Source organism: Fukomys damarensis, unplaced genomic scaffold, assembly GCF_012274545.1.
Source record: "Fukomys damarensis isolate Sample0158 unplaced genomic scaffold, DMR_v1.0_HiC HiC_scaffold_15, whole genome shotgun sequence".
Classification (NCBI taxonomy): Eukaryota; Metazoa; Chordata; class Mammalia; order Rodentia; family Bathyergidae; genus Fukomys; species Fukomys damarensis.
The window spans coordinates 23,567,467-23,591,378 of record NW_022900927.1 but is presented as its reverse complement, the minus strand read 5'-3'; the positions used below and the strand labels follow the sequence as shown (position 1 = coordinate 23,591,378).

Sequence of the window (23,912 nt, the reverse complement as noted above, 5' to 3'; positions counted from 1 at the left end):
CCACTCTCACCCCATGGCAGGATCCAGGGCAATGCCCTTGGGGTTGTAGAGTTCCAGGTCTAGCAAAGTGACACATGTGTCCCCGTTTCGGTTGCAGACAAAAATCCTATCATCGATGTCATCCACAAAGTAGAAGTTGCCTGTCAGCCAGTCGATGGCCATCTGTTCCACGTCTGCAGAGTGTGAATGGAAGAGCTGTCGGGGGGCAGGTCCTCCCACAGACACGCCTCCCACCCCTGGCTGGTGCGCAGTCTCCACCTTTGAGCCTGCTCTCGCTGGGGCACCCTCCTCGCCCACCCCACGGCTTTCCCTGGGCTCCTATGGGCACTGCAGTGTCACTCTTTGTCCTATATTCTTTGCCATCTTTCCGTATATTGGGTCTCTCCAAAAAGAAGTCTCTACACCTTCTTGCCACACCTCCACGTCTCATGCTGGACTCAGGTGTCACACATAAGAGGTACACATGTGTAAACGTTGGCTGACTGGTTGCCTGTCAGGCTTCTGCAACTGAAGCCCTACCTAGGGCAGGATCTATCTTCTTGGATACCAAAAGGTAGACAGGACAGTTCCACTAGTTCATTCCAGTATTTTATTTTTTCTTTTTTTTGGTACCGGGGATTGAACTCAGGTCCTTGTGCTTGATGAGGCAGGCAGCAGAACCACTGAGCTAAATCCCCAGCCCTCAGTATTTCATTTTTAAATCTGCTTTTACTTGAGATAAGAGCACCCAGGCTAACTAAAACATGATTTATCTGCTTTTCACTGGACTTTTATCCACTTGATATTGTAATAGTTATCTCACACTAAATAGAAGCGCTGAGTAGAAGCTATGCATGTTGCACACATTTTACAAATGGAAAAAAACCCAGTTGGGGAGAAAAATATTCCAAAATATGGGGTCTGCAGAGATTGAAAAGGGAAGGCTGATGGAGGCACGTTGGGAATAGTACTATAGGTCAAACTTCCTGTTACCCAATTTCCTCATTTCTTAGGGAGGGTCAGAAGAATGGAGAGTAAGACACAGGGCTGAGGGAGAGTCCAGGAGAAGAATCCTAGAGGTAGAGTGAGGAATGGCTCAGAGACAGGGCTTCAGGAAGACAGGATTAGGGGAAGAAGACAGAAAATGGCCCATACTCAGTTGAAGCCACAGTTCTGGAAGAAATCCAGAGGGCCAAAGAAAGGAGGAGTTGGACAGTGGCAGAGGAAAGTCTATGAGGCAGGAAATCTGGGGGACAAGGACCCGCTGGGCTTGTCTGGACCCCTGTCTCCAGAACTCTGGCTTCTATTTTCTCACTTGCCCCCGATAACTCCATATTCAGAGGTTGTCATATCTTGCAAAGTGGGGCATTCCTAAAGCAGTGATTTTTTGGGGGACTCTTGTCTTTAATGCCACATCCACCAATTTTCCCAACAGGTAAAGAAATCTTTGGACTGCCTGACTTTGGCTCCACACACAACCTAGCAGGGATTATTCTGCCTTCCCACAGGTATAGGTATGACTTGGGTTTTACTCAAGTCCTTTCTAATCTCCCTCCTCCCCAGAAGGATTTAGGGGCTGTTTCCTAACAACAGGGGTGGGGGGCAGGGGAACTGGAACAGGCTCCCAAGGAACTTGGCTAGCAGGTCACTGACTCACAGTCACAGGACTGAGGCTGTGGGGAGGAAGGGAACGAATCAATTGAAGGTCCTCATCAAACTAGTTTCCTCTTTAGGTCCCCTCTGGGAAACCCTACCACCCCAAGACAACTGGAGAAAGAGGTCATAGGAATGACCTACTACTTGTGTAAATACTGATGTATCCCCACACCCAGCCACTTTTTCCTCTGGGCCCCTAAGACTGCCTATTCTGAGGAGAAAGAGCAGAGCGGCCAGGGTATGAAGAAAGAGGGCCCAGTGCAAGGGTTAAGGTGATCAAACTGCCCCACACACTGTTACCACAGAGAAACCAGATTAAAATGCATGCTGCCAGCTGGGTTCCAAAGGAAGCTGAAGCCCCAGAGCAGGGACCTGCCTGCAGCTCAGGCAGCCGGCAGGGTGGCTGAAAGTCAAACAGGGCTGTGTGCCCTTCACTTGGTGGGCACGGCAGGGGTCTGGGGGCTGCTGGCATGTAGTGGAACTTCATCAGTCAAAGCTGTTTTCCCAGCACCAGCTGGCGCACATGTCCTTTCCAACTTCCTCAGGCTTCCCTGAGTCACTGCCCAGCCTGGGCTGACAACACCCTGCTCCTGCTCCCCCATCCACCCTTCTTTTGGCAAGAGGGGCAGAGGAAGAAACCTGCAGAGCGCTGATGCCCCAATGCTAGGTTCTGCACCACAAGCATCCGCCTAAGCCTTGGTACGTGGGAGACCTGATTGCCTCCCTCCTAGCCTGGATTTCCTCCTGCTTCCGGGAAGAAAGGTGGATAAATGGTCCCTGTTCTCAGATATTTACCTTTGGCTGGTCTCCCCTTCCACCTCCCTCCAGGCCAGGCAGGGCCCCACTCAGCAGGCCGGTGAGGAGTTGGCAAGAACTGAATCCTGCCTGGCCTCCCCTTTGGTATTTTTGCAGCTGGAGACTATTAGTTGTAAGCAAAAATCCTTTGTTATCCAACCCCCTCCACCACATTATTTTCCTCTCTCCTAAAGTTCAGATTCCTCTGCCTGCCCCAACACACACACACACACACACACACACACACACACACACGCAGAGCCACCACTCTAAAGCCTGCATACAGACATGGGGTCAGATTAGGAGGGTTACCCTGCCATCTCCCAGAGGAGAGTGGCAGTCTGGGCTACTTCCCTCTGTCCTATGGCTTTGGCTTGAGGACCTCAGTTTTCCTACTCCACAAACCTAGAGGTAGCTATCTCTTGTGGCTTCTAGGGCTGACCCGCCCCAGAGGAGCTCTGGCCAAAGGCTTCAATCCTCAGGATAGGAGAATCTCAAATTCAAGGGGAGGCAAAGGGGTCCTGTGTTGAGGGAGGAGCTTAGCAGTGGTCTAGTGGCCAAGAAGTTGAGGATTCTAGCATAAAAAGTGAGGTTACGGGGTTGGGAAGGGGATGTGAGTCAGAGGGGAGGTCACAGTCTGCTTGTGATGTTGCAAAGGACTTTCAGTTCCAGGCCCCAGAATAGACCTGAGATGTGTCTTTGTAAGTGCTGAGCCATCTGGGCAGACCCTGCCCAGCGCTCAATAGGCTGCATGCCACACAACTCGTTTCTCAACTTCATCATCAACATTGTTCAAGAGGTATTTCCCAAATAGATGCCGCTTTCCCAGAAATAATTATAGATTTGCCTATAGGATTCCAGTCATTTTCTTGAAAATAAGGAAATCTGGAGGAAGGAAGGGTCCTTTATAGCCTAAGAAAACATCCCCCCCACACACACTCACACCCAGACTGTAGGATTAGGTGCCAGGTCCCTGCATAGGGAAGGAGAATCCAGTTTCCACCTCAGTCACATCCCCAGGGAAGACATTGGATTCTGGCCCTTATTCCAGGAACCCATGCCCATTTCCATTGCTCTGCTCTTCCTTGAATCCAGCTGGGGTCTGGCCACCGGCGGCCTTGGTCTAAATTCTGGTTCTGTCATCTTTCAGCTATGGGACTATGGGCAAGTTACTCAATATTGCTGTCTCTGTTGCTTCATCTGTAAAATGACATGGTGCAGGAACAACATTTAGCATGGGGCTTGGCACATAATATACGCTCCACACATGGGATCTATTGTTCCTGCCACTGCCCTCCCCCACACCAAGCCCATCCTTTTCCACCAACCTCATCCTTTTCTACCAAACTGCCACCTGTGCCTCTAGCCAGAGTCTGTGGCCTTCTCGGCCAAGTGGGTGCTCCAGGCGGGGATCTGGGGGCCACAGCTACTGTCCCTCCAGACCAGCTCAGGCTTCCAGAGGAAATGCACCCTACAGGAAGGGGCTCTCCCTAAGGGAAGGAGCTCTCCTCATTGGCGGGAGCTCTCCCTGTGGGAAAGAGCTCTTCCTGATGGAAGCAGTTTTTCTTTAATGGAAGGAGCTCTCCCTGTTACAAGCTTCACTGACTTCAGGAGCCCCTTTCATCACGGCCTGTTCATTTGCCTGCATCAAGTGAATATTGGGAGAGCAGGGCACTGCCTTTCATCCCTGTCCCAGGCACCTGACACACTTGCATCGACTTGTTTAACAGCTGTTTATTGAATCTTGGGTACTTGCTCTGTTGTCCTACAGCTGGGACATCACTTTTTTCCCTCTCTTCTGTCGCCAAGATCCTCTTTCTCTGTCCTTCCATGCCTTAGGACAGCCGGAGAGAATATTGCCACTTAGGGATCTCACCCAGGGAGCCGGGAGGAATGGTCAAGTCTGGGGACTTCAAAGGTAGAGGAAGAGCCTGCCGGAGAGGGCTGGCAGGAGCTCTGCTAAATGACGCGGCCTGACACTCCTGTGTGCTGCCGGACCCTGACTGCGGCTCATTGTTGCTCCAGTAGCCTATGTCTGGAGCATAGCTAGATTGTGTCAGCTCTCCCCTCTGGGTACTGTTCCCGCCCCTGCTTATACTTCCAGCCTGGGGCTTAGCTCTGTTCCCTTCCCCTGCTTGCTTTACGTCTCCAAGAAACATTTTGTCCTGGATCCCAGGGAGGAGATGGCTGGGTTCTGCTCTTCCTGCCTTAGGGTCTTTTGAAAAACCCTTGCTGGGCTCTAAAACATGTCCGTCTTGCTCAAGTTACTTCCTTTGGCTTGAAAACAAGGAGGAGGGAGCTGGGGGCAGGCTGGGTGGAGAGGCAACTTCAAGGAGACAGCGGGGGAGGAGAGGACAGGGCTGGATCCAGGCCGGGAGACACAAGGCTGGCCCTGGCTGGGAAAGGAGGGGCAAAAGGGCTGTTGGATGATTAGGAAACTGGGAAGGGGACTAGGAAGCCAAAGTGCCAGGATGCAGGGAGTTGAGAGCCAAAGAATAGGGTGGCTGGACTCCTCTGCTGCCCCCAGTATTGATACTCTGTGGGTAAGAAAGGCCAAAGAAGTGGGGAGCCTTTTACTCCAGAAATGTTGAGTGGGGGGGCTGAGAGGGCCTGGGTGCCCACTACAGTGGGGAGACAGCTCCCTTTCCAGTTCATTACAGACTCTGCGGGACTGCTGTCTGTCCTTTCTTGGCCTCCCTCCTGTACAAATCACTATCCCATTTCCTGTTGTGATTTTTAAAACATACACTGAGAGAGAGAGAGAGGGAAAGAGGGAGAGGGAGAGGGAGGAGAGAGGGAGACAGAGAGAGAGAGGGAGAGGGGGAGAGAGAGAGATAGAGAGACAGAGAGAGACAGAGAGAGAGAGAAGTGAGGAAGGCCAGCTGGACTTGGGGACCCATTTTGCAACCTTGTTCCCTGTAGCTTGGGGGACTTTTTCTGAGCCTCCCCACCTACCTCATTCTTCGCCACACAGCATGGAGCAGACAGAGAGAGTAAACGTAGGATCCATGAAACCCTCTAGACTGTCCTCTCACACAGAGCCCAACACTTCAACAAACCCTATGCCCCCCCAGGCCCCAATCTGCAAGCTCAGAACCTCCCCTCACCACACCCCCACCTTCCCAGGGCCCCACTCCTGCAGTCAAATCCTATTCTTCCTAGAGTGGAAACATCCTCAGGCAAGAGGAGCTCAGCTGAGGAAACGAAGGGCTAGGGTGGGTGGGACAGGAGAGAGTAGGCAGATGTGACTAGCAGCCCAGCCCAGGAACAGCCACGCAGGAGACATAAGGCCCCGAGGTCCACTGAGAGGGGTCAGAGGTGGGGCTAGGCGTGGGCAAGCTGGGTCCTTGCTCTGGAACTACCAGGCTTACAACCCCTCAGGGCCTCAGTCTCCAAACTTCAGTCTTGTGCATCACCTTTAAAATATTTGCCATGTGTATGTACAGCTTATACTATTATTTACTTTGAATTTCTTTAAATCAACTCACTTTTTTTATTTTGTTGAATTCTAAATAATCTATGAAATCATAGGCTGGATATGCTGGCCACAGGAGTTTCCTAATAAAAGTATCACATAAAAACAACAACAACAAAAAGCTTGTTTATATGCCTCTTAAAGTTAAGATGCAGCCTCTTTCGGAAAAGAAATACTGAAAACCAAGGGGCTGGCCTCCGTGCTTGCTAAGGGTCTCCCTCCTCTTCTGGCTCTTACAGTCAAGCTCTCCGGGCATGGACTTGGGGCCTCATAGGTCCTCATTGCACTGGGACCGTGGCAGCAGCAGGGAGGAGGGAGGGAAGAGATGACCCACCTGATCCAAACCAATGAGGCCTGAGGCTGGGGGAGGGAAGGATCAGCAGCCCAGGCCTCATTGCAGAGCCTTGGAGGGGCCTTGGGGGCTCTCAGGATTCAGAGAAGGTGTAGATCCTGCACACACACACCCTGCCCCCGCTTCCCCCTGGACCCATATGAACCAGGCTCACTTCCTGGCCTCCTTCCTTCTTTCTATTTCTATTTCCAGAATTTTCTTTGGGGTAGGCTCCTTCTTCTCGTACTAGTAGGTCGGTCTCACTGGCTCCAATACTTCTTTCCATGTCAGACTCATCCCTCCAGATTCATCCTTCTGCACAGGGCTCAGACCAGGGTTCCAACTGAGGTCACAGTTGCAGGAAAGGATGAGATGATTGCAGAGAGGGCCACCCCAGAGGGCAGAGAAGGCAGGAGAAAGCAATGGCCTTTTTCTTCATTCTCTAGGGGAGCTAATTACAGGGCAGCAGCCTACTGAGCAGGTGAGTGTATGGGCCCAGCCACCCCACCCCAGGGTAGGCCTCCTCCTGGGGAGGGGGATGAGCTAGGGAGTGGGGAGGATGCTTGGGAGAGACACTTCAACATCCTCAGCTCAGGGCCCATAATTAGTTTGTGGGATGAGAGCAAAACAACCATCCTCAGGGTGACAGCCAGACATTCTGGCGTCAGGGGTGTGGGATGGGGCAGGGCAAGGAGGAAGGGACAGGAGCTAGGGCAAGAGGAACCCATTCATTCACCCCATTTCCCCTCAGAACCTTGGTTTCTTCCAGACTTCTGGACTCTGCCCCAGAGGGGCCCAGTGTATCCAGTAGACTGAGAGGCAAGGCAAATCTGTTTGCTAAGGGATGAGTGTTTGCCTGAGGTTATTTCTTCCTTCTGGGTAGGAAGTTCTGAGAGGAGACCAGACCAGAGCAGAAGTTGAAAGGTTCTTCTCAGAGCATCCAATAATCACCTACTCACTAGGGCTGGAGAGGACACTGCTGGACATATTTGTCCAGCCCGGACTGTTGAGTAGGGCAACGGACAAGGAACTGCATTAGGGAGGGCAGCTGTCTTGTGGGGTCTCCCCCAATCCTGCCCTGTTTGCTATGGGGTTCCTTGAGCTGCCAACCCCTCAAGAACTTGGCAGCCCTCCACTCAGACCCAAAGGAGGACCCATACCCGTTTACAGGTAAGCCGTGGACACTAACAGCCCAAAGATACTGTCCAGGATGCTCTGGAGGAATTGGGGCCATAGGTGTGGACTCAATCATGAGGCTACGGAGTGAGGGGCTCCTCTGCTTTCTACCGTCCTGATACCCCTCTCTCCCAGACTCTCCCTCTCTCCCAGACTGAACCCCTCACCACCCCCTGGGATCTTCTTCTTCTTCTTTTTTTTTTTTTCCTGTGGGGCTCTTCATAGAACTGAGTAAAGGAACCCAAAGATCTTCTAGATGGCCTGGGGATGTAGCTCAGTAAGAGAGCACATGTTTAGCATGCAAGAGGCCCTGGGTTTGAACCCTAGCACTTAAAAAAAAAAGGACTTTCTAGAGAGGCTAAAGGTTCACAATCCTAAATCTTATGCGAATGGTCCTTTATTTACCACTGCCTACTAACTCTCACTTCATTGAATCTTATTTGGGTAGACAAACTCAAACCTACTATGTAGATTAGGAAACCAAGGCAGAGACAAGGAATCTGGTTTACTCAAGGTCATAAATAATGTTACCCTAGGAGGTGGGGCAGATCACTCCGGGCCAGGTACTTCCCCTCAGAGCTGTGGAGCAATTCATGGAAATGTCAGATGTTGACTCTAGGGCTGTTTTTGTTTGTTTGTGTAACGGCATCTGAGAAGAGCGAGGCTGCACCAGGCCATGGATCTACATTCAGCCATGTGTGTGGCCCATCTGGGGACACCCCGTCTTCTACCCTGCAGCTAGAAGTCCTTTCTGGTCATACCCCCAAGGGAAATGAAGGAACCTGAAGATGACCTAGTCAGGCCCTGGCTCCTCTGCCCTCAGCCACAACTTAGCAGGGGTTCCCCTGGCTCCTGTTCCTTCTTTCCCTAGTGTTGGCTCCTGTTGCATGGGTCATACCCTTTGCGGTCTAATCAGCACTCTCCTCTCCTAGAGAAAGGACAGCCCCTGGTCTCTAGAGACTGACCATTCATTGCTCCTTCAACCCTCACTTCTCCCTTGAGACCTCCAACAGCCCTGAGCTAGAAATGCAAGAGCCAGCTAGAGGCAGCTCAAAGAGGAAGCTGTGGCTCTGCCCTTGCCCCAGACAGGCAGCCTGGTGTCCAGGCCTCTGCCTCAGTCAGGGACATCTTAATTGGGCTCCTGCCCCAGACAGGCACCATCCTGTCTAGGCCCCCACCTCTGTTCCAGCCAGAGTCCCTCTCACCCATCTCCCCTGCCTCCCTTCGCCTGTGAGCTAGGAGTGGGTGACTCACGGTGTAAGCTGAGGGAGATGTTGATGGTGTGCTCATCCACAAAGCCCTTCAGGCCTGGCATGCGGGCACACTTTAGTTGTGTCTGGGCGGCAGTGTCCCCAACGTGGACCCAGCATACGGTCTCGTTGGCATAGCTGAAGTCCATGGCTGTGGTCTGCCGCGTACTGGTAGGTGTGATGGTAGACACCTGGGCCCCACTCAGGTATGTAGCCAGGATGTTCTGGGAGTTGGCAATCAGCAGCACAGGGGGCCGGTCTACTGGTTCTGAGGATGGGGCAGAGAAGGGTCAGTGGAGCTGGGGCCCTTGGATTTCTCAGGCCACTCCCCATCAGGGAACTGCATTGAGGGTGCTTGGCACGGAGGTCACAGGCAGCCCAACCCACCATTCTTCGCCTTGCAGGAGCGGTTGTCAGGTTGCAGCAGGTATCCTTCCACACAACCGCAAGTGAAGGAGCCGTCTGTGTTGGTGCACAGCTGACTGCAGGTACCATACACTGAGCACTCATCAAAGTCTGCCAAACAAAGGATAAGGGTGTGGTCACTTCCAGTGTAGTGAGGGCAGGAATGTGGGTGCCCTTAGATACCACCAAATGTCCCTATACCTACTTTGAAGGACAGTTTTGGTAGAATCTATTATAGTACGAAATGTGCTACACTTACTGCGCAGCAAATCCAGTCTTAAGATTTACTCTAGAGAATCATCACACACGTGCCCATGTCACCCATTCATTCAGAAAACTTTGTTCTGGCGGTGGTGGCACCTGAGATTGAGCCCAGGGCCTCATGCATGCTAAATAGGGCTCAATCACTGACCTATATTCCCAGTCTTTCCATCCCTTAAAGAGGCAGGGTCTCAATATGTTGCCCAGACTGGCCTCAAACTTTCGATCCTCCTCCCAAGCAGCGGGGATTATGGATATATGCCGCCACAAAGAGCTGTAGAAAAGATATCTGAACACTTATGTAGCAGGTATGGGAGATACACCAGTAAATTTTAAAATAGACCCATACTGTTGTCCTCAAGAAACTTATATTTGGGTAATAAATGAAATATTGTTATTATAACAATGAAGAAAAGGTAAAATGTATGTTAGAGGTGCTAGTGTAATGAAAAGTAACTGGTGCTACTGAAAAAAATAGACAAAGAGGGGCTGGAAGGATAGCTCAGTAAGTGGACTATTTGCCTAGTGTGAACAAGGCCCTAGGTTCCATCCCCAGCAATGAAAAACAAATAAAAGGAAGGGAATAGAGAACTCAGGTAGCCGGGGTATGATTTAAGAGCATCCAGGATGGCTTCTCAGAGAAGGTGGCATTTATGCAAAGACTCAAGGGAGGCAAATTTAAAACAGAAAAGTTTGCATTGTTTGTGACAGAGAAAAATTGGGAACATCTTAGTCATCAATAGGAAGATAGCCAAGTAAACTGTGGTAGTACTTATACGTCACAGTGGTTTTTAAAAGAATGAGGTAGATCTCTACATGTAACAGGGAAAAACATCTCTGGAACATATTGAGGAGTGAAAAACATTGTAAATGATACCCACAATATGGTCCTCTCTATGCAAAAAAGCACACACACACACACAAAACACTTTCAATTAGATTTTCTATGAGTTCACATACACAAATGCACACGAGGATCTGCAAAGAGAGATAGCACATTGATAGCAGAATTGACTTCCAGAGAGATGGGAAAGGGACCAGAACTGAAAAGAAGCTGTCAAAGGAAAACAAATGTATCTGTAATGCTTTAATTTTTTTTACAAGAAAATTTGCCTCCAACCCTATAATAAGATGAATTTTCAAAAGCCTGGTGGAAGCAAACGGCTAGGGCTCCTAACTGTGCCCTGGCTCTCCCCTTGCACCTTCTTCTCATTTCCTCTACTCTACCAGCCCCCAGCAGCGCACACACCCACACAAACGTACCTTTGCAGGTCTTGCCGTCTGCCTGCAGCTGAAAGCTGCTGTTGCAGTAGCAGGTGGGCCCGCTCAGTGTGGGGACACAGTGGTGCTGGCAGCCCAGCCGGGAGCAGTTGCCTCGGAGCTCTGTGTGGGGGCGGGAGAGACACACACTCAGGCCTCCAGACCCAGCAGCCTCCCTCAGACAGCAGCCTTCCCTCATCATCTGCCAGTATTCAAATTTGACTTCAAATGGAAGGGCAACACTGTCCAAGAGGGGAAGGGCCTTAGGAAGCGTGTACTGTATTGTGCAAATGAAGAAACGGAAGCCCAGAGAGGGCCTGAGCTCGGCTCAGATTGTCATAGAGGCAATTTCAGCTTAGAACCGCCTCTCGCTGCTCTGGGTGCTCTGGACCACCTGTGTCTCCATAAGGTTCTGGCACTTTGTTGGGGTCAGCAAGAAGAAGATACAGTGAGTCTTATCCCTTTCACACCTCTTATCTGCACGGCCCACATATTACAATGTCAGCTTGGTGAAGAACAGGTATGGACTCAAGTCTGTGTCTAGCTCTGGCCTAGAAGCACACCTTCAACCTGTCTCTTGTGCCCCTGGGGCCTCAGAGACAAGGCTCAAGGTCCAGGTGGAGGATGGAGAGAAGGAGCAAAACTAGTTCTCTCAGAATCCTTTTCCAATCTTTCTTCTGCACTGACCCACTTCCACAGGGGAAACAGAAGGGAGTGAGACAGGAGGAGGGAGAGGTGGTAGAGCAGTTGCCCGTCCCCCCAGTTCAGCGACCCAATTAATGGCCTTGCGTGGGGCCAGGCAGCTGGGCCACAAAGACCCTTTTGTCCAGCTGCCTCACACCCCTACTCCCCACAGGAGAGAGAGTGGCTGAGATGTTAAGGCGTTTAAGGCACTAAGCCTGCCGGGAAGAGTTGAGATGGGGGGCCAGGCCCCAGTTATTCTTTCTCCTCCCCACTTCCACCCAAGAGCCCAAATGTTCTGCCTTCCAGTCCTACCCTAAGATGGAAAATATGGTTTGTTCTAGAAAAGCTAAAAAAGTTTCTCTTCTGGATACAGGGTGGGGGTGGGGTGAGGAGACCTAACTTCTGTAGAAGCAGAGAAATTCAAACCCTAAGTTTTCTAGGTTCTTTGTTGTTTTCAAAACTGAAAAGTTATTCAGATTGAAGCAAACTTGGATACACACAGTCTGACAGGAAGAGGTATTGGTGGTAACTGAAGTTAGCCCCCAAGCCCACTTCTGTATCCTATTCCAGGAGCTGTGGACAAACAACCAAAGGAAAGGAGAAAAATCTCCCTCCACCCTCCCCGCCTGAGAGAAAGGATCCAGATGTGTCTCCTCCCACAGGCAGATGTTTTCTGACGTGTGTATGGCACGAGACAAGAAGGCCTCACCTCCTGCCCTGTGATTATTCCTCCCCCCAGGGCTTACTCAGGGACTCTCCCAGGGTGCCTGATCCAGGACCAGACCTCAGGACAGTAGAGAGGTCACTGTTCCCTGGCAGACAGCTCTGAGGCTCTGTCACTTCCCAATTCCCTGATTTTTTTCTTCAGTTGTCTGTACAGTGATCCAGACTCTCCATGGCCCACAGGGAGACTGCAGAGCTGATGACCTGAGCCACAGGTAGGAAGAAGTCTGATTTATCCTGTAATGTTCCCTCCTTGGGCTGGATGGTTCTCCCACCAACCATCTCTGAAAGTACAGGCTACAAGGAAAGGAGGGCCCAAAGCAGATTTCAGGGCCCCCCCAACACATGCAGTTCCTAGGGACCCTTCCAGGACACTGGTGGGGACAGCAGGTAAACAAAATTCTCCTAGTAACCCCAGCTTCAATCACAGAATCAGGACTTATGTCCTTTTGAAGAAAGGATCCCCCCCACTATTCAGAGCAGAAAGTATAAAACTACTGATCTCTCACTTTATAGATGAGAAGCTGGGGTCTGGAAAAAGCACACACAGTCAGAGGGAAGGGCCAGGCCAGGGCACTTGCTTGATCAAGCTCCAAGCCCAACAGCTCACCAAGGCCATCTGCTACCTGATAGCAAGTCTGGGCAGGGGAGCAGGACAAGGCCTCATCCCCACTGATGGTATCAGGAAGAACAGTCCTTGGGTGGCAGGCCTCCCATCCCAACAGATGTCAGGCAAAGAGCTCACGCATCTACCAGGAATGGCAGAGTGTGGGACAGTCCTTACCTCGGCAGTGAGGCCCCTCATCTGAGCCATCCACACAGTCCTGGACCCCGTTGCAGAGACGGGACATGGGAACACAGAGTTCAGTACCCAGGCAATTGTGCTCATTTGGCTGGCATCGCTGGGCCTTACTCTGTGGACCTGAGGGAAGATGGAAGAGTTGGCATGACCAAGTTTGCTATGGTGACTATCTGGCCAACTTCTACTGAGGGTGAGTGAGGTGGGGATGAACAGACTACGGTTCCAGACACCAGCATTTTTTAGAAGTCTCATATGCTCTTTAGACCCGTCAGCCCATACAGCAGTGATGCTGACAACAAACAGCCTGCTGAGACGTGCATGCCGCACCACTGCCCTAGAGCTTTCATCCACCATTTCCAGAAGCAGTCACACACCTGGGAGTAGGTGGAAGACCATTAGCAAAGGGTCCACTCCCCTAATACCCCATGCCTGTGGGACCAAGCCCTCAGCATTTTGCACTTAGGAGGCAGGTTGTGGTCAAAGGTGAAGGTTTTGCTCAGCTGAGCCCATGGCAGAGAGAAACTCTAATGATAAAAAACATTTCCTTTCCATGGCTCCTCAGGACATGCAGCCTGGGGATGAGAGCGGCATCAAATCTTCTAGAATTGCACTAATATCTGGCACCAACCACACGTGTGGCTAGTAAGTATTTGAAATGTGACTGGTTTAAGCTAATTATAAAATTATAATGTAAATGTAGTTATAAAAACACACTGAGTTTTGAACACTTAATATAAAAAAGGGTAAAGATCTCTGATAAATTTTCTATGGCTAATATATTGAAATGATAATACTTTGGATACATTGGATAAATTATTAAAATAAAGTTAGTTTTTTTTTTTTACTTGTTTAATGTGGAAACTAGAAAATTTCAGACTTGCATGTGTGACTTTCAGTATATTTATATCAGACAACACTCTTCTAGACTTCCAACCCAGGGCACTGCCTTATGAAAGGGTTTGGGAAGAGTCAAATGTTGTGGCCAACTAGCGATGTCTCTGGGACCTCCAGAACTGCCAGGAGGAGGGGTGACTATACATGTGCCTGTGCAGATCCAGGTGGGCCTGGCAGAGTCCACACGCACAAGCGAGGGGCGGGAATGTGGTGGGTCATGGTGAGTGGCAAGGGTTTATGTGAGAGGCTGGTTTGTATGTGCCTCTGTCGGGGCTGGTGTCTGGGTACATCCCTCAGAGTGCAGGCTATGTGTCGGTGCCCTGTGAGAACTGGCCTGGACTGTGCCAACGTGCCTGTGCCTTTGTCAGAGTAGGGATGTGCAAGTCAGTGCGGGGGTGGGGGTCTGTGTGTGTCTATATTATGGGTCCAGGAGCGTGCACAAATTGAGGTGATGTGGGGATGTGTATAGGTGGGTGTGCACCAAACTGAAGAAGAAAATGGACAGAGAGAGCCAGACCTGGGCCATCTGCACGGCTTTCTCTACTTGTGACACTCAAGCACAGGTTCAAAAATGTAGGGTGTAGAGGTGGTGGCAACAGACTAGAAAAGACTCCAGGGCAAATACTCCCGGGCCTATCCCTCCAGGGTGTGGTGGTGAGGCTGAGAGAAGTGATGGCTTCTTTTTTGACCCTAAAATTACCTCTAATAGGGCCAGGGATTTAGCTCAGTGGTGCCGATGCCTGCCTTGAGTTTGATCCCCGGTACCAAAAAAATACCCCCAAAACAACAACAACAAAAAAATTACCCCCAGTAAGTATAGGCTTAGGTAGGTGGGGACATGGGATGGGACTAGAGCAGGATAAAGCCAAGGAGAGAAGAGAGACAGCCATGGAATAAAGGGTCATCTAGACCCTGAGCCAGATTAGTCAAGCAGGGAGGATGCTGAAGTTAGAGACCCCCCAGGACTGCCAGCTGCCCAGGACATGGGTCCTGCCAGCAAGTCCTCCACCCCTCTACTGGCAGAGTGAAGACTGGGTGGGGACCTTTCTCCCAGTTTAAACAGCTGCCTCTGATTACACCATTTATCAGGGGGCAGGGAAAGGCAGGGAAGGCGGGAAATGCACAGGGGTGGGGCTTCTGGTGCAGAAGCTGAGCAAGACCCTGGCCTTTGGCCTGAGAGCCTAAGGACAAAAAGGTACATGGGAGGACCTAGAGGCCACTCAAGGGCCTAAGAGGCTCAAAACTGGGAAGAGGAGGAAGGGCTGCCAAGCCATCTCCTGTGGCAAAGCCACAGCCCATAGGACACAATCCCTGACAAGTTCAGGGGTGTAGTAGCCCAGGGAGACATCAAGGTGCCGTTCTTATGCACACCAGACAAAGTTCTGGGCACCGTGAAGAGCGGGGAGAGGACAGTTTTAGCTGTGTCATGGGCAAACATAGCCACAGAGCAAGGTCCACAGCAGGCTAGTGAGCACCTGTGCTCATCTCCAACCTCTGCCAAAGGAAAGGAATGTCAAGGGCTTGGAAAGAGGGACCCAGAAAAGGTACTTACAAATCTCAGGGGCCTCATCAGAGCCATCTGGGCAGTCCCTCTCACCATCACAGCGCCAGCCCTTTGAGATACAGGTGATTTGGTCTCTGCAGGCAAACTGCTTAGGGCTGCAAGTCTTAGGGGCTAGGGGCAAGAAAGAAAAGGGAAGTATGAATGAAGGGTGGAAGCCAACTCTGAAGCACTGAGGCTCCCTAAGACGACCCTTTCTTCCCCAACGTTAGTCCCTACCCCACCCCGATTCCATCCATGGTCCATGTGCTTGGCTACTGGACACTCTGTAGCCATGGGAGGGGAGGGATCCAAGCAGGGCTTTACTGTCCCCGCCCCTACCCCCAAGTCCTCGGGTCTACGTGAGCAGTATGCCTTTCCTCCCCCTTCAGGGTTAAAGCCCTTGCTACTCTTGTCACTCTGACTAGACACTAATACCTCAGGCTTTGCTGACTAACACTTATTGGTGGGGGGAATGAGTTTGCTGAGTTTTCTTTTCATTTTCCTTTGACTCCAACTAGTAGCTGAGCACTGGCCATTTCCAACTTCTTTGCTTCTCTGCCCTCTAGGACACTGAGACACTCCTGGTCCTTGACCCATCACCCCAGCCAACCCCAACCCAAATCACCAGGTCTCCAGATGGCAACTATGTATAGGGGGTACCCTTGGTGCACAGAAGAGCTCAGAGATGGCAGGGCAGACACCCCAGCTGCCACTTCCACTTTTTAAAACCACAGCGTCCTTGTTGATCAGACCTCAGGGGGAGACTTCTTATAGAAGTCCTCAGGTAAGAGGTACCAAAAGACTGTTCAAGGTGGTACAGATAGAGAACAGAGGCAGTGGTAGCAGGCATGATCAGTAGCAGATAGTTTCTGCCCACCAACCTGTGCAATTACTGTATCTGAGACCTCCAGCCCTGCCCTTTCACCCTATGCTCTTCCTTCCCTTGCTGCCAAGGAAGAGTTAGAACAGTAGCATCCAATTCTTATTACTGAGGGCTTAGTATGTGTTGGGAACTGTGGTAAGCCAATACTTTCCATGTATCATCTTCTCTAATCCGCCCCACAGGATGACAAAGAAGGGACCACTCATACCACCATTTCTCAGAGGAGGAAACTGGGCCACACTTGCCTGGGGCCACACAGCTGGCAAGCGACAAAACCAGGACTCAACGCAGTTCAGCTGACTTTAGTGTAGTGTATACCAGTCTACTCCTGAAAGAGGCTGAAAAGCAGCTCCACCTACCCCATCACCATGTCCTCCACAGTGGTCCTTAGCTCCCACCCAGGACCATGTTCCCAGTCTCCCGGTTCCTCATCACCTTTTTCTTGGCCTGTGTCAAGTCCGCTTCCATTCTGCTGGCACATATGGAAGGCCACCCCTATGCCAGGCACTGCACTAGGCACTGTGGTACAAGGAAGGACCTTATTCCCTCTCTGCCCCTCAGGAACAAGCCTTCGAGGAAGACAGCTGTGAACAGCTAACTCAAATGCAGGGCAGAGATGAAAGTGTAAGAAAAGTGTGTCAGGGCTCCAAGGGAGGGAGGAAGTCTGATGGGGGTCACATTGAGATGTCTTCCCTCACTAACCCCCATCTCTGGCAGAGGGGACTGCACTCAGGCCCCTGGCCAGAACCAGAGCTGAGTTCAGGAAACACATCAAGGATGGCCTAGCCAGCCCCCCAGCCGAGTCCCCCTTCCACCCCCCCACACTGAGCCGGGAATAAAGGCCCCTTGAGGAGGTGGATAATGCTGAGTTCATTGCCCCACTGGGCCAGCTGTGAGGTCTTCCCGGGAAACACAGCCCTCCAGCCTAGTTAGCATGCCGGAGAACCACCGCTTCCCCTGGCCAGCCAGGCTGCCTGAGGGGGGAGAGGGGGCTGCAATGGGACTCAAAGGCAGATGGGACACTTGGAGCCCAGAAATGGACCCCCATGCTGCCCTCAGCTCTGTGACACTTCTTTCCTCCTCCACCTGGGACTTGGTCTGCGCCCCCACCCCTCCCCAGGCCGGAGGTCATGGGTTGGTCACTCTAACCTCCCTTCATTACACATCCCAGCCATGGTTCCCCTGCCTTGAGCCCTTACATAGTCCCCCTACTGTCCCCCACCCCCATTTTTGGCCTGAACTCCACAGAGGAAACAGCAGCTGGCAAACTCCGAAAGCTGGAATGAGAGATTCACAAACCAGATGTGCTCTTTCTGAGAGGGGAATGGGGGATGGGGGCAAGGGAAAGGAAGAGGAGGGCTCAGCCCCTGTCCAAAGCAGCATCTCCTCTGGCCCAGGGGTAGAGGGTTGGTGGGGGCGCACATCTCCAGAAGGCAGGGACAGCATAAGGATCATGGAGAGATAAGTGAAGGAACTTCCCTCCTGTCCCCAAGGGTGGAGAAAGCCCCAGGAATCTCAAATGAGAAGGCTGAGGCCTGTCTTTGATTTCCTTCAGGGGAAGAGGGGAGGAAAGAAACACATAACCTACTTTGGGGCAGTCTCCACAGCCAAGGGAAGCCTCCTCTGAGTTGGGGTGGGGGTAGGGGTGGAAACTTAGAATCTGCTGAGAGGCAAAGCCAACCCCACACTCCTCAGCTGAGCCTCGAGCATCTGAATCTAGCACCCAAAAAACCTACCTTTGTGGCCTGCGGTTCATATGGAAAAACAATATTGCCCTAAGCTCAGAAGCAACCAATAGCCTCCCCCTACCTCACATGAGGTTATATTCTTGAACATGGATGGTCACTATTGCCAGCCACAGATCTCACACACTCTCCATAGTAACTCATGTAGATCCTCACAACCTTGCAGAGGTGGGTGCCTTGCAAACCCCATCTTACAGATAAGAAAACTGAGGAATGATGAGTAACTGAACACTTGGAATCCAACAGGAAAAGGGCAGGGAGAATGCCGGTTGTCTGTTGCTGGAAATGGGGACATGGAGTAGTAGGGGGTGGCCTTCAGGGCTCCTCCACAAGGAGAAGGACACAGAGGTGACAAAGATAGATAAGAATGAGACAGAAGAGGGGAGAGGTAAGAGGGAGAAGAGGGAGGACAGGACTGGAGAGGGAGGAGAGCGAGGAGCGAGCAAAGTTCCAGGAAGAACACCAGGACACAGGGCCGTCTGTTCTCAGCTTTGCCTGGAGATGAATGTGACCGCCATGCTAACTTGGCCAACACCCTGCCCACCCCCTCCAACCTAGGTGTTTGGCCCGGCCATGGCCCCCAGGGCCACCAAACTGGAGCCAGGGCAGGAGGTATGGGGTTGGGTGAGTGTCCAGACACAACACAGACCCCCTGCCCTGCTTGAGCCTTGGCTGTCATCCTCTACCCCACTCTGGGACCTGGGGTGTGGGGTGAGAAAGGGAAGCAAACATGTCTGGCCAGAGAAGACAGAGAGGCAGAAAAGCCCAGGCTTGGCAGGAGCCTTCTTCACAGGAGGGGACCCACCTCTCAGTACCTGCTGAGGGGCCTCAGATGGTACCTCCTAAAGGACAAGGAGACCAAGAGGCAAGAAAAGCCTCAAAGAGACCCTGGGGCCTGTCCCAAGCATTGACACAGCAGAGGGACAGATAGGCTCCTCTCTGAGATAGGTGGAGGATGTGTTCTAAAGGGAGCCACACGGTACATCTAAGGGGACAGAGAAGCCTAGACACGGAGGGTTGGGGGGCAAAGCCTGCAAGAATTTAAACTTTCAGACTTAGGGGTGTGGGGCAGCAAGGGCCTTCCAGACCCAAACTTAGAGCTTTTCAGCAAATTTTATGTATTTTGGATGTTACCGGGTGGCTCCTTTCGCAGCTCAGTGAGGCTCAGACACATTTTTGTCATTCCTGAGTCTGGGCCCCTGCTCTGCGGCCTGGACAGATGGACAGACAGGGTGGCTTGGACTGCCAGAGGAGAAGGGTCTCCCATTCCACCCTGAGTCAATATTGACTCAGCAGGACATTAGCCTGACCCGTGACCTCTCTATCATCTTTTTCTTCCCCCACAAATAAAATCTAGACCCCTCAAATGGAGGCAAAGGTCAGCATATCTCTGTGTGCCATTATAAGCCCTCGATCCTGCACACCACACACACACACACACACACACACACACACACACACCGTGCGGCCTAAGCTCACCAAAAGCAAAAACTCTCAGCTCTTGACCTTCTCCCTACATCTCCCTCCTGTTCTCAGTCTCCTGTCAGGAGGAAGTTCTGCCAGAAGTCTAACCTTCCTTCCTTCTGAAATGCCTCCTTTCCCCCTCTTAGCCCATAACGGGTATCAAGTTTCTTTTTTCCAGAAACATTCTTTCTACAACTTATTCCCAAAATTCATGAAGCAATAAGACAGAGGAATTTGAAGAAAAATGGAGGGGAAACTTTCACCATGGAACTGGATGATCTGAGTCTGGACAGGGAGAGGAAGAATAATTTCAAAATGGTAAGTGGGGGAGCTAGGGAGTAAAGGGGAAAGCCCAAGGAGGTCTCCCCTTCCAGGCAGTGTTTGGGGTACCAAAGGGCCTGGATGAAGTAAATGGAGAAGGCACAAGACAGTAAAACAGATAATAGGACAGGGTTAGGGCGGAGAATGCCACAGAGGATGGGAAAATAGAGAGATGAACCAAGAGAGAGAGGGACAACACACTCAAATGACAAACAAGCAGACAGACAGAAAAGAAAGGAGGCAGGCAAAAGAGACGGGAAGGGGGCTCAGCCCAGAGGTTGCCAAGACGGTGACACAGTTGTCCTAGGATGAACCTGGGAATAACTATCCCACTGAGACTCAGGGTAGGGTGGGGGCAGCATATATCCTGGCTTGTGGAGACCGTCACAGCATTCCCAGTGTCTGACCCAAGGAGACCCAGAATAGAGACTCATCCCTGCTTCTGAGAGGCAACTGCTACTTCTCCCACACCCCTCAGCTCCTTCTTGCGGAGTCTTTACACTGGTGCCTGAGGCCACTGCACCAGGCTTTACACCAGTGCCTAAGGCCACTGCACCGGAAACACTCCAGAGTCAAATGCTTCCTTCTCCAAACAATGCTGGATCCCGCTAACCACTCTGAAATCTGGGACAGAAGGGGGGGGGACGGGACGGGACGACCAGGTTCCCTGGGGCTCATACGGAGCCTGCCAAGTCAGGGACCCTTTCACAGTCTCAACTCGACAGCACCAGACTCCCCAAGGACAGTGAGTGGCCTTCACTCTCTCCCCCAGATAGCACTAGAAGGGTGGGCTGTCCTCGAGGCGGAGAAAGTCCTGAGAGAGAACAGTGGGGAGGCACAAGCTGTAGGCTTTGGGTTTTGATGAGCAAGACTGAGACTGCAGCAGGAGAAAAGACAGTGAGATTTCAGGAAGGAAGGACTTCCCAAAAGTAAGGAAGAGGGTTCGGTTTTGTGCCGGGCATTGAACTGAGGGCCTAAGCACGCTAAGCTCCTACTCTACCACTGAACTAAAACCCCAGCCCAGGAAGGAGTGTTGAAGAGTGGGGAGATCAGGGCAAAATTTGACTTTGGCCAGTGCCCTGGCTGATGACCCTGAGAGGCTTAGTGATAGGAAGATGGTCAAAGGTAGAAATAATAATAATGATGGTGATAATAATTTTTTTGAAGACTGGAGAAAATGAAGCAGAAACAAGACTGGAAGAAAAAGAAGGCTGAGGAAGCAGCCCCAAACATCAAAATAATCCCCAAATGAATATTGTACATTCCCTGCTTTGAAAGATGAAGATACGAAGAGTTGATATTTAGGACTGGTCTGAGCAGGGAGAATGGAGTTTGGAACCTTCTCTTACCGAATCAGCCTCATAATTTATTTCAGCTGTTTGCCAACTCCAATAACATAATACCCCAGCTCAAGGGGGTGTGTGGAGTGGGGAGAAGAGAGAGAGAAAGTCATTCTTCCCTGAGCCCTTTCTGTGGAGGTGCCTTCTCCACTACAAAATGTCCTTTAATCTCAGCAGGGCTGTCAGTGATCCTTCTTCCAACCCCATCCTATCTTTTTCCCATCTTCCCCAGTAGCAAGTACAGTACACACAATTTTGTCTACTGGGGGAGGGGGTGAGTGACAATTCTCCCCCCAAAGAAGGGACGCCTGGGGACAGTTTCACGTACAGAAGAAAAGGCAAAAGAGGTGAGGAAGGCCCCTAGGCCTCTCCCATGGAAAGAAACAGGGCCTAGGACAGCAGGAAGAAGACACTAGTAAGGTAAGCTGGGCCAGGTTTCCTTTTCTGGAAAGCAGAGGAAGTTCCTTGGATCTGGAAGTAAGAAGTAGGGACCTGGATGAGGGGTTGCCATTGGATAGAGTTGAACCTACATTTCTATGAATTTCTCCTTTCCTACCCTCTAGAGTATTTATATTCCCATTCCTAGTGTGTGTTTGGGGAGGAGTCCTCTTCCTGGGTTTCTGAATAGAGTTTGGTCTGAGCTGGGGATACACAGGTGGGCAAGGTAGTTTTAAGGAAGAGTAGAGAGGGCGGGGGATTTAGCTCAGCGGTACAGCTGCCCACTGTGCAAGTGCAAGGTCTGGAGTTTGATCCCCAATACCAAAGAAAGAAAGAAAGTGTAGGTAGACAGTTAAGGAGAACATGTTGTCTTCCTTATCCAATCAACATGGTGTGGCAACCAGGACCCCTCTGGGATGAGAGTAAGGCTCCCCGGGACCCATTCCTGATTGGGTTGGTGGTCTCTTTTGCTCTCCTCTGAGACTCTGCTTCTGTCTAACTCTACCCACCTTCCTTCACAGGACTCCTGATGGAGCTCCTTCTCACTCAACATTATTTTCTTTCCCTCCCAGAAGTAGCTGCACCTAAATATCTCTGCCTCAATTTCCCCTCTCCCCTCACACGGCCAAAAACAAGAGGAAAGAACTTGATAAGAGAGGCAGGCAAAGGCAGAAGGTAGCTGTGGGCAGGTGTGGAGGATTTTCAGGGCAGGGCCTTTTTCATTCTCTTCGAAAGATAATTGTGGTGGGGGGTGCAGACAGCCCCCAAGACGCATGATTAAGGGCCACCGAATAAACTGTTTTTCTGGGCACAGCTGCTTTCTGATCCTCTAGCTCTCCTCCCCCAAGTGGAGTAACTTAGGGAAAGGAGAGATAGACAGATAATTTGATTTCAAGAAAAACTTTCCCTATCTCATTCTGGCAAGATTTAGAAGGCAGAGGAGGGGTGCATGACAGTATGAGACTGTGTTGTGCCTTGGTGAGAAGGCAAAGAGATCCCATTGCTTTTCAAGTCAGGGACCAGCCCAACCCAACCCCTTGACCCCAGCTTAAATCTTGGGCAAGGCTTAAACCAGTGACTCACAAGTAAGAAGAAAAATAGCTGACAGAAAAGGGGATAAAGGCACCCCGTTTCCCAAAAGGACAGAGTTTTAGCCAAAGCCTAAATGCAGCAGTATGTGTGAGCGGGATGGAGGGAGGTTAAAGGAGCAGCTGGGGTCGGGGGGCATAGTCATAACCCCATCCAACCTCCAACTCTCCTTCTGGTCCACCCAAACTGTGATCAAACCAGAAGTGAGGGAGGACCCCTCCTGCCCTCTATCCCAGCATTTCAGGCCACTCTCCAGTCCCTTTCCCCAGTGATGACATCTGACATTTTCTTCATCCCAGGGCTCTCAGGAATGAAGGAAAACTCAAAGTCACATAGCATCATCACCCCCTCTTCATCCCCAAAACAGCTCTACTCAGACAACTGACAGAGACCCTAAGAGAGGGAGGTGCCCACTTTGGAACCCAGGCCTTCAAGCCTGGGCTCCTGTGCCGATTCTACATCCAAGCAGGGGGCCCTCCCTCTCCCCATCCACAGTCTTGTCAGGCCAGCCTGCCTTAGGCTCCGCAGGGCACCCCTGGCCTGGCTTCCCTCTGGAGTCTTCAGAAGCCACTGCAACCCACCTCCCAACCCCTTTTGCAGCCCTACATTGCAAATCCGGATTCCTTCACAATTCAGATGGGGGGGGGCAGGAGGGTGGAGGATGTAGGGGAAGCAGAGGCCCTCCCCAACCCGAGATAGGAAGAGAAGGCCTCTCGATTCAGGATCCGAAAAAGGGGGAGTCCTCTTCTCCCTAGCCAAGCCTTTGGTCTTTGTCTAGGCTGCCCCCACCAACCGTCATTTGCCCAGGGCCCCCATTCCCCAAATCAGACCCCCATCCCCGCCCCCAGTCAGCCCGCTGCTGTGTCAGCTAGACTGGGTAACAAAAGGCACCCCCTCCCACGTCTCCCTTACTCATCGGTACGCAGGAGTGGAGGCTGGGGAGGGGGTCCTCCAGGGGTCCAGGAGGCCGCGGAATCTCACTCACCATCGATAGCGGCCGTGACCAGAGATGAGAGCGAGGGCAGCAGCAGCAGCAGCAACAGCGGCGGGGTCAGCATGGTGTGGTCTGATGCAAGCAGCAACCCCCTCCCCCCTGGTCCTGCCACTTCTCTCCCTCGCCCCCCCCAACCGGGGGGTCCCCTTTTATCTTCTTCTCCCCCGCGTCTGTATTATTCTTTCCTTCAGCAAAGAGCACCAGGGGCGTGGGTGAAGAGGTAGTTCTGAGCCCCGTGGGAAGGGCTTGCTGACCAGGGTGCGCCCCCTACCCCCAAATCCAAACCCTTCACCCCCAGCTTTACTCCTGGCTCCTCTTTCCCTCCCCAGGCGAAGCTCAAAGCCCCATCTCAGAGCCGCCTCCGGCTGCAAAAATGCACAATTGGGAGGAGGCGGGGTGGGGGG

The 23,912-nt window shown here is 51.6% G+C and overlaps 1 protein-coding gene and 1 long non-coding RNA gene across 2 annotated transcripts in view; one reads left to right on the top strand and one right to left on the bottom strand.

The window, feature by feature from the left end:
* Lrp1 (LDL receptor related protein 1) overlaps window positions 1-23,906 on the bottom strand; it is a 78,072-nt gene extending 54,166 nt beyond the window's left edge. Inside the window, exons 1-7 of the mRNA XM_010644632.1 lie at window positions 23,500-23,906; window positions 15,244-15,366; window positions 12,780-12,917; window positions 10,592-10,711; window positions 9,050-9,178; window positions 8,667-8,930; window positions 11-173 (exon numbers count right to left, since the gene is read on the bottom strand). Of these exons, the coding sequence (XP_010642934.1) occupies window positions 11-173; window positions 8,667-8,930; window positions 9,050-9,178; window positions 10,592-10,711; window positions 12,780-12,917; window positions 15,244-15,366; window positions 23,500-23,572 (1,010 nt within the window). The 5' untranslated portion in view covers window positions 23,573-23,906. The remainder of the gene's footprint in view (window positions 1-10; window positions 174-8,666; window positions 8,931-9,049; window positions 9,179-10,591; window positions 10,712-12,779; window positions 12,918-15,243; window positions 15,367-23,499) is intronic.
* Window positions 12,067-16,663, top strand: LOC109118666. Its single transcript, XR_002026038.2, has 3 exons — window positions 12,067-12,210; window positions 13,360-13,439; window positions 16,300-16,663. It is a non-coding gene; the product is annotated as an uncharacterized LOC109118666 (long non-coding RNA).
* Window positions 23,907-23,912: the final 6 nt, after the last annotated feature.